Source organism: Pongo pygmaeus, chromosome 19 (genome assembly GCF_028885625.2).
Source record: "Pongo pygmaeus isolate AG05252 chromosome 19, NHGRI_mPonPyg2-v2.0_pri, whole genome shotgun sequence".
Lineage (NCBI taxonomy): Eukaryota > Metazoa > Chordata > Mammalia > Primates > Hominidae > Pongo > Pongo pygmaeus.
Window position 1 is genome coordinate 71,036,803 of NC_072392.2, and position 9,822 is coordinate 71,046,624.

Here is a 9,822-nt window from a genome sequence, read left to right on the forward strand (position 1 = left end):
TTCAGAACCGGGTGCTCGGGGGCGAGGATGTGCGTAGGCTGAGCATTTCCCGAAGGACAGGAGGGCGAGGAGAGGCGAATTTGAGAGGTGGATTTCGGAGGCACTGGGGTTGCTACCTAAGGGGAGGGGCAGAGTGAGAGCTGCTGGGACCTGGGACCGGAGTAGGGGGGCAGCAGAGACCGGTGGTGGGCAGAGGCTGGGAGAGGGGAAGAGAGGAGGTGGTCACCCAGAAAGATCAGAGAGGGAGACCCCGAAAGAGAGAGGGAAAAAAGGACGGGAAAGGGTGGTGGTGGAGAGAAGCGGCGTGGGGTGCGGGGGGGTGAGGCGGGGCAGGGGATGGGGGGCGGGGGTCGGGGGAATGGCGAAGGAGGGCAGCCAAGACAAATTTCACACGGCCTAGGCCTAGAGGCGAACTGGAAACATACTTGGCGCTCAATCCTGTTTCCTTCTTTCCTCCCAGTTCCGGGGCAGGGCTGCCCGTCCAGAGAGGGTCAAGGGCCATTGAGGCAACCTAAGGGATGCTGCCTAAGGGTGGCTCCATCTCACCCCCAGGACCTGCCCCCTTATCCATTCCCCCCAGGTCTTAGTCCTGCGTCCTCTGCTAGACCGAGCCAGCTCGAGGGCAGTTTTCCACCCGGCGGGGCGGGTCTTAGAACCTGGGAATCACCCAACCCGGGCCCCTCGCCCTGGGAGTGGAGGGGACCAGGGAGGAGCGAGGGAGCGGGCGGCGCACGCCCTAGTTAGCTTTCCTCCCCCACTCCCGCCCGCCCCCTCCTCGCGGCCCTGGCTGGGCCTCTGGTCCAGCCGAGCCCGCAAGGGTTAAAGGCGGCCGCAGGTGAGGTGGGCGGGGCCGCGAGTTCGGGGGAAAAAGCAGCGCTGGGGAGAGGATGAAGGCAGAGCGCGGGTGAGTCACGGGCGGAGCTGGCCTTGTTCGCTCGCTGGCTCCTGCCCGCCCTCCGTCCTCCGCCCTCTCGCCAGCGCTCACCTCCTCCGCCGCCTGCCGCCTGCCGCCAGCCGCCGGGTCTGGCTCGCCCTGGGCTCCTGCCCCTCACTGCTGGAGAGCTCGCCGGCGCACAGGGCCCATGAGCGACCGTCCGTAGCGCACCAGCCAGCCGTGCCCGGAGCCCGCCGCAGCCTCGAGGTAGGAGCGCGGGTCGGGGTGGCCAGGGGTGAGCGCTACGGAGATTGTCTCTAAAAAACGCACTCCGAACGCGCCCCAGCCTCCTATGGCCTTGGGAGCGGGGTGGTCCTAAAGGATCTGAGGGGTTAGAACCCCGATGAAGGGAAAACTGGGCGGACAGGAGAGACTGGAGGGACCGAGGAGGCTGGAAACCGGGGCAACTGGAGCGACTGGGACAACCAGAGGACCGGGACATTGAGAACTGGGAGTACTAGCCGGTGATCCAGAGAGGCAGAGCCGAATGGGGCATAAAGGTGCACCGACTTGCCTTCCCACTTCGGGAAGCCAGAAGCCTGCGCTGTGCGCTGTGCTCTCTCCTTTCCTGAAATATTTCTAGGCCTGGAAGTGAACCGGACACATACTTGGCACTCAATCCTGTTCCCTTCCTTCCTCTCAGTTCTGGGGCAGGGCAGCGCTTCCCGTCTGGGGCAGGTGGGTCAAGGACCATAGAGGCAACCTAAGGGTTGCCACCTAAGGGTGGCTCCATATCACCCCCAAGACCTGCCCCCTCCTCTATTCTCCTGGGTCTTAGTCTTGCATCTTCTGCTAGACTGAGCCAGCTCCAGAGCAGTTTTCCACCCAGTGGGACGGGTCTTAGAACCTGAGAATCACCCCACTTTGGGTTTCCGAAATCTTGGTAGCAGGCCATTGCATCCTAGGCCTGGGCTCTCCAGCTCTCTGCCAGGAGAAGCCACTCTGGAGCCCAGATTATCCTAACCTTCCCACCCTCCAGCCCCTGGGGCAATTCCCAGGCACCAAAAGCTGTTAGGGTCCCTGACTTCAAAGCTCCCGCCCAGCCCCTTCTGTGCTGCCCCACCCCGGCCTGGGGCTCCGTTCCTGCAGCTTCACCCTGTTTTTGTCTTGTGGTGAGGCAGCCGGAGCCTGAGTAGGTGCTCCTGTCCTCCTCTCCCTCCCTCTCCCAGGCTATCAGTGCCACCTCCCTGGTCCCAGAGGCAGAAGATGGTAGGGTCAGCTAAGCCCTGCTGTGGGAAGGAAACAATCCTGCCCTAAGTCACTGATCTCCTCCCCCACCAGTAGAGAAGACCCAGGCACACAAACCTGCCCAGCTGAGGCACCAGGGCTTCCAGGCCTTAGGGAGAGGTGGTGAGAAGAGAGTGAATTTCAAGCCACAGATATGTGGTTGAGAAAGGGTTGGGGGTCTTTAGTGTTCTAAGGGTCTACAGAAAGACTGGTTTACAGAAAGTAACAGACTGAGAGTCCAGGAGTTAGGAGACCTGGTTTATTGAATGAATAAATGAACATCCTTGTCCAAGTCACCGTGCCAAGTCATTCAGTCTGCTTCCTCCTCTTCAAAATAAGAAGATTGACCTGGAGCAGTGGTTCTCAACATTTGCTGCATTTAAGAATCATCTGCGGCGGGGGGGTGGGGGTGGGGGGCTTCTAAAAAATGATCCATTCCTGGGATGCGCTCGCTTATGTCATCTTTTTGGGCAATTCTTGCTCTTAAGTTCTGTGGTTATGACTTCTCTTGTTGCCCTCCTTTTCCTGCACTCTGACCCTGTATCATTTAAAGGGGTGCAATTGTACCTTCCAGAGCTTGCTGTCAAGCTCTTCTCTGGGGAAGCCATTCCCTCCCAACTTTATATCTGGGCCTCCTCTAGCATGGAGAAGAAGATGGGTAGCAGTCAGAGAGTTGCCTGGCACTGGTATGAGTCTGGTATGAGTCAGGAGAGGGATGGAAATTTGGTTTTCTGTGGTAGGGGTATCTCCCAAATTCCGGGGGTATCTGGTGGCCAGAGAGCTGCTCCCCAGGGAGGTGAAGTCCCTGCTTGAGGGAAGGGGGTGGGGGCATGTGAATCGGTTTAGTGGGCCAGATGTGACCAGGCCAGGCGGGGAGCAGCGTAGACGGTGAAATGCTTTTCATTACTGAACATGCTTTGGGAATGGCATGAGAACTCTTTCTCTAAAGACTCAGGACCCGTTTGGGGCTTTATGAGGGGCAGGTCACCTGAAGCTTTGGGTTTCAGAGATAGACCATCCCCTCTCCCATCTGTATCCTGAGTTAAACTGGGGAAGCTGAGATGGGTCTAGATCCTCCATTTGGGCTGACAGCAGGTCTGCAGGGGGAAAATGCCACTGCCCCCTTGTGCTGGCCTGGGCAGCTGGGGTGGGGATGGTTCTAGCACTGTGCTGTAGGTGTTTCTGACCTACCATCCTGGGAGTGGCCCAACTCTAGGGATGAGCTGGGTCATAAGGCAGGGATCACCCAGAGGAAGGTAGACCTCCATCATACTCTGTGCTTGGATGAGAACCTCACATCTTCGACCCTTCCTCGCACTCCCGAATTCTCTAAACTCATCTCTAGTCCTCGTTCAGAGGTGCATCCTTCTTTTACACCTGGGGCCAGAGAGGAGGACCTGGGTTAGGAGGGAAAGTGAACTGGTTATTTCCCTTACTTTTCTGCTTCTTCGCCTCCTTTAGGTCCCGTCTGAGGTGCCCCTGACCGTCCCTGCCCTCACCCCACTCCGGATCCCGGCAATGCTAACCGCTGTCTGCGGCTCTCTGGGCAGCCAGCACACGGAAGCGCCGCACGCCTCCCCGCCGCGCCTCGACCTGCAGCCTCTCCAAACTTACCAGGGCCACACGAGCCCTGAGGCCGGGGACTACCCCTCCCCGCTGCAGCCTGGAGAGCTGCAGAGCCTCCCGCTGGGCCCAGAGGTGGACTTCTCGCAGGGCTATGAGCTGCCAGGGGCCTCCTCGCGGGTAACCTGCGAGGACCTGGAAAGCGATAGTCCCTTGGCCCCGGGCCCCTTTTCCAAGCTCCTGCAGCCGGACATGTCACACCATTATGAATCGTGGTTCAGGCCGACTCACCCAGGCACGGAGGATGGCTCGTGGTGGGACCTTCATCCGGGCACCAGCTGGATGGACCTCCCCCACACTCAGGGCGCGCTGACCTCACCTGGCCACCCGGGGGCGCTTCAGGCGGGCTTGGGGGGCTACGTCGGAGACCACCAGCTTTGTGCCCCGCCAGCCCACCCGCATGCGCACCACCTCCTTCCAGCTGCCGGAGGGCAGCATCTCCTAGGGCCGCCCGACGGGGCTAAGGCCTTGGAAGTAGCCGCCCCGGAGTCTCAAGGGCTGGATTCCAGCCTGGACGGGGCGGCGCGTCCCAAAGGCTCCCGGCGGTCGGTGCCCCGCAGCTCAGGCCAGACCGTCTGTCGCTGCCCCAACTGTCTGGAGGCGGAGCGACTGGGTGCTCCGTGTGGGCCCGATGGGGGCAAGAAGAAGCATTTGCACAACTGCCACATCCCGGGCTGCGGGAAAGCCTACGCCAAGACGTCGCACCTGAAGGCGCACCTGCGCTGGCACAGCGGCGACCGTCCCTTCGTGTGCAACTGGCTCTTCTGCGGCAAGCGCTTCACGCGCTCGGACGAGCTGCAGCGCCACCTCCAGACCCACACCGGCACCAAGAAGTTCCCCTGTGCAGTCTGCAGCCGCGTCTTCATGCGCAGCGATCACCTGGCCAAGCACATGAAAACCCACGAGGGCGCCAAGGAGGAGGCGGCCGGGGCGGCCTCGGGAGAGGGCAAGGCCGGCGGCGCAGTGGAGCCCCCCGGGGGCAAAGGCAAACGCGAGGCCGAGGGCAGCGCGGCTCCCTCCAACTGAGCTCCTCGATGCCGCCTCCCTGCTGGTCTCCCGGGGGGCACTGGATGCGAGCCCCCAGGTCTGACGTCCTTGGGGGTGGCTTGAGGAAGAGGGGAAGGTGCGTATTTATTCAGGGAGGAGGAAAAGTGGTGCAGGGACAGGGAGATGGGGCGCTAGGGGTTCTTAGTCTCTGGGGCTACTAGGCAGGATGCATTTGACTGGGCCGGTAGGAGCTGCGCAATGCCCCTCTGTTCTCCCCTGCCTCACAGTTTCCCTCGCCCCTGGGCTGGGGGGTTGGGGTGGGACACCCGTACCGCGGCTGGCTGGCGGGGACAGGCTAGAGGAGACAGCAAGTCCCAGTCCCCGGCGCAGAGAGAAGTGGGGCCGGCCCGGGGCGCTGGTGGTGGCTGTCTGGACACGTCCTTAGCGCCTGGGAACCAGGACATAAAAGCGCCTCCGGAGCCGCCCTGCGGCGGGGTCCCTTTCATCCCACTTAAAGTGCTTCTGCCCCTAGGGTTTCCGGAGGGAGAGCAGAGATGGGATGGGGGAGCCTGGGGGTCCCCCTTGGCAGGGGTGTCTCTCTCTGGTTTGGAAGGTTGTTGCTGTAAAAATAACTCCTTTGATGAGCTTCCTTATTAACCCTTTCAGACCCAGTCTGAGGGAGCCATGAAGGACGAGGGAAAGAGGGCTGGCGTTCCTGGCAGCCTCCCAGCCAGGGCGGGCGATAAAGGACAGACTTAGATGTAGGGGGCGAGTAGGGAAGTCCCCTTCTAAAATGAGAGATAGGGATTTGGTGGGGTATGGAAGGAACTAACCCCTTCCCTCTCCACCTCTTATTCAGCCCTTAATTCTTGGTCTTTATGATAAATAAAGTTCGGTAGTCACATTCCCCATCTATTACCCTAGGTGTGTTTTCAAGGCAGCCAGCGGTAGAATCCATGTAGTTCCCACCAGTTGCCTTCCCCTCAGGGATGGAAGGAAGAGGGTTTCTTGGGCTGGTTGAGGGCAGATTGGGGGTGTCTCAGCAGAGGGACCTCCACTGGTTCCCACTCAGAGTGGAGGCCTGCAGCCTGCCTGACCATCTCTTTAGCCATCACCAAGAAAATAAACCCCACTGCCTCTCTAGCTTGGCCCTTGTTTTTCCCTTGCCCCTGCCATAGCATGTTCATTAGGGGATTCCTTCCTCCCCCTCATCTCACAGGGGAAGGGAGAAGAAAGAGTTGTTCTCCCACTGGAAGGGGTTCTGCCTTCTGAGGTGACATACAGGAAGCTGTCCCCATTCCCTTCTCCTTTAGATACTAGAAACACATTTTGATTCTGATCATGGGGTGGGGGAGAAAGGAAGGGAGGGAGGGGAGAAGCCCAGCAGAGGCTGAGCCAGGCAGAGGGGAAAGAAGCTGATATGAGGAAGGGTCTGGCAGGCCACAGCCCCTGCAGCTGGAGGGCTTTCCCACGCTGGAGAGAGGGAGCTTACAGTCCCTCTGACACCCCTCCCCCTTCCCCAGTCCCTCTGACATCCCTCCCCCTTCCCCTTGCTCCCTTTCTTCACCCGGAGCCCTCTGCGGAGATTAGCTGTTTATTGATTTTTAAGTTATAAGCAAAGGGTATTTTATTTAATATTAGGTTATGTGTTTGCATGTTGTGTGTACCTGAGTGCATGTATGTGTGTTTCTCTACTGAGCCTGGGGTCTCTAGCCAGGGAGACCCCATCTTATTCACCATGTCCAAGATCCTGGGATCTGGGCCCAGCATCTCTTCCTCCCTTGTAGATGCTGTAGCCCAGCGAAGGTCTGGGAGCTATATGGGAAGTGGGGGCTGGGATCTGGGTGGGAATATGTGTTTGTATACAAAGGGGCCCTCCTTAAAAGGGACAGGATGACCTTCCCGAGGGACTCATTGGCCTGGGGTAGTTTAAGAAGTAATGTTCTTTCTTTCTCTTTTCCCTACCTCCTGCTAACCCAACCAGAGATCCCCTTCCTTGCTGAGAGGGTTGGGGGCAGAAGGAGAGTTGGCAGTGCCTGCAAGTTGCCTGGCCAGGTGGTGAGGGGGAGAGAGGAAGGGCACCATGGGTGTAGGATGCCTTTCTCCTCCACCCATCGAAACCAGCCACCCCCTCCCTGTGCCACCAAGACAGCCTTTTCCAGTGGCCATCCTAAGGGGAACTCCCAAATGGGTGTTGGTGGTGGACACAGATGCTCCCCCCAGTGGAAGCCCCAAGCTCTGAGGTATGTGGGTAGAGGCTTTGGATAGGTTTTCTTCTGCTCCCCTCTTTTATAGATCTAGGCTGCTTGGCTGCCTGTCTTTCTAGGCAGTCCCCCTAGAGGAAAAATGTAGGAATTTATTTTTTCTTTAACTGCTGTGAACTCACTTTGAAGGGGTAGGAGGAGGGAGAAACAGCCTGTGTTTTTTATGCAATAAAGTCATCAACTACATCATGCTTCCTTTGTGTTCCAGCTCTGTTTCCTTTTTGACTCAGTGTCCCTCAGCAGTGAGGACCAGGTCTGGGCCACAGAGTGGGGTAGATGCTTCCCAGTGATCCTGCAGCCCCTTGGAAAGCCTCATGTCTATTGAGTTGGGTTGGAGCTGGGGTCTGATCCTGCCCCAGAGGTGGCTGGTACAGAAGGAGGGAGGTGCTTCCCCTGGGTTGATACCTGGGCTGTCCCTCCCTGGTCTCGTACCTGTGGTTATGAGAAGTTTCTAGATATCTCTTTCCTCCTCCACATACAAGCCCCTTCTTTCCCTTCCCCTGCTAAGAACGCTGGTTCCCTCTTTCCCAGGCATTGGCTCCCTCACTCCATCCCCATGGAGCATGCATGTCAGTCCATCCCCTGGCTGTGACTGAGCTGGGGGTGACTGGCAGTGATTTCTTCACCCAGGATGATCCTTATCAGGGACAAGGCGATGAAAGGCAGCCGAGCTATCTGATGGGCTCCCGCCCAGCTGGAAAGTATGAGGGAAAGGCTCCTACTGTAGCTCACAGCTAGAGACCCACCATGGTTACACAACCACAAGGCACACAAACATACCTGCACTGGACCCACGTGCACCCGCCCCCAGAGATATGCAGAAATATCCATCTGTACACATCTTCCCAGGCCTCCCAGTGCTTGATACAAAGTTGGTGCCTAATTCATATCAAATGAGTAGAAAGCCTCATGATTCCAGAGCCCCAAAGCCAGGAAGGTTGACAGAAGATAGGTTTTGGGCTCCAAGGGGGCTGGGGGGCGAGGGTTACTGTGTTCTTTCACCTTCTCATTCTACCTTTTTGCCAAAAGTATTATTTTTCCCTAGTGGGATTTCTAGATCTACCACTCTAACCCTAACCCAATTTCTCGAAGCCAAATCTGGTACTCAGGCTGGCCCATCCCATAACTTAATTTGGGATCCTGGGGTCACAACGTTTATGGCTACCTTAGGATAGGGGCATCTGAATGAATGATTTAGGGGTTGTAGAGGAAACCAGACTGGTTTGGGGCCAATTGTTTTGTTTCCACCTGCTGCTGGATTTAGAAGGCTGGGAGGAGGAAGGACAGGTGTGTTTTCCCAAGACTTTATGCCAGCCCCACTCCTCCAGGTGCCTCTTTTGTCTTCCTGGTTGTAGGGGAGTTAGACCCCAGGAACTTGGTAAGTCCCCTCCTCCTTTACCCCCATCGCTGCCCCCAGGGACAGGAGGGCAGCTGTGCGGCCGGCTAGGCCTGTCTGGGCAGGGCTGGGGCCACCCCTCCTCCCCATGCAGCTCCTCCCGCTGACCTGCATTCTTAGCAGGGGCCTTTGGTGGGGCTCTAACGCTTGCTTGCTTGCTGGAAATGCTTCCTGGCTGGCCTGCCCCCCACCCCCCCCCATGACGGAACTCAAGGCCACCTCTGACCCCCTCAGATGGGGTGCCTTGCAGGAGGATCGTGGAGGGCCCAGGAAGGGGTTAGGGAAATCAGAACATCTGGGCTGGCTCTCTGGGTTCCCCTCGTGGGATGTGGAAGTAGAATCTACTCCTACCCTCTAGGGTGGGTGAATGAAATAAGAAATGAGAAAGTGACAGAGAAGACAGCCTGGGAACTGCAACCTGGGGGTGCGCTGTGGCCTCTCTCTGCCTCTCCTCCTGCCTGTTTCCGCCCCACAGTGGGAAGCCGGGGAACTGCAGGAGATGAACCCGCTTTCCTGCAAGCTGCTTCAGGTGCCCGGATTTCTCAGCACACAGCCTCGATGTTTGCTTCTGGAATTACATTAATTGGCAACCTCACAACCCCTCCCCAATATTGTATCAGAAACAGCCTTCACCTTCCCATTAATCCTAGAGTGACTGACTGCCAGCACCCTAGCAGAGTAGGCTTGAAAGAAAACGAAACTCCACTAAAACAGTTAGAATTGTTTGTTTTCTTTTCTTTTCTTTCTTTCTTTCTTTTTTTTTTTTTTTGAGACAGAGTTTCGTTCTTGTTGCCCAGGCTGGAGTGCAATGGCGCGATCTCAGCTCACCGCAACCTCCGCCTCTCAGGTTCAATCGATTCTCCTGCCTCAGCCTTCCCAAGTTGCTGGGATTGCAGGCATGTGCCACCACGCCTGGCTAATTTTGTATTTTTAGTAGAGATGGGGTTTCTCCATGTGAGCCAGACTGGTCTCGAATTCCCAACCTCAGGGGATCCGCCCACCTCGGCCTCCCAAAGTGCTAGGATTACAGGCGTGAGCCACCGCACCCGGCCCACTGTTAGAATTGTTAAGCAAATACAGTAAAGTCAGAGGATACAAGGTCAATGTACAAAAGTCAATAGTGTTCCTATACACTAATAATAAACTATACAAAAAAGAAATCAAGAAAATAGTCCCATTTACAATAGCTACCAAAATAATAAAATATTTAGGAATAAATTTAACCAAAGAGGTGAAAGATCTGTACTCTGAAAATAAGACATTGATGAAAGAAACTGAAGAAGACACAAAGACATGGAAAGATATTTCCTGCTCACGGATTGGAAGAATTACTATTGCTAAAATATGCATACTACTCAAAGCCATCTATAGATTCAGTGCAACCCCTGGAA

General features: G+C 56.9%; 1 protein-coding gene across 1 annotated transcript; it reads left to right on the forward strand.

Moving 5' to 3' along the window:
• The first annotated feature begins 904 nt into the window (after positions 1 to 904).
• On the forward strand, positions 905 to 7,220 carry SP6 (Sp6 transcription factor). The gene is made up of 2 exons (XM_054456033.2): positions 905 to 1,141; positions 3,623 to 7,220. Exon 2 carries the CDS (start codon positions 3,680 to 3,682, stop codon positions 4,808 to 4,810), a length of 1,131 nt encoding a protein of 376 aa, XP_054312008.1. The 5' UTR covers positions 905 to 1,141; positions 3,623 to 3,679; the 3' UTR covers positions 4,811 to 7,220.
• Positions 7,221 to 9,822: the final 2,602 nt, after the last annotated feature.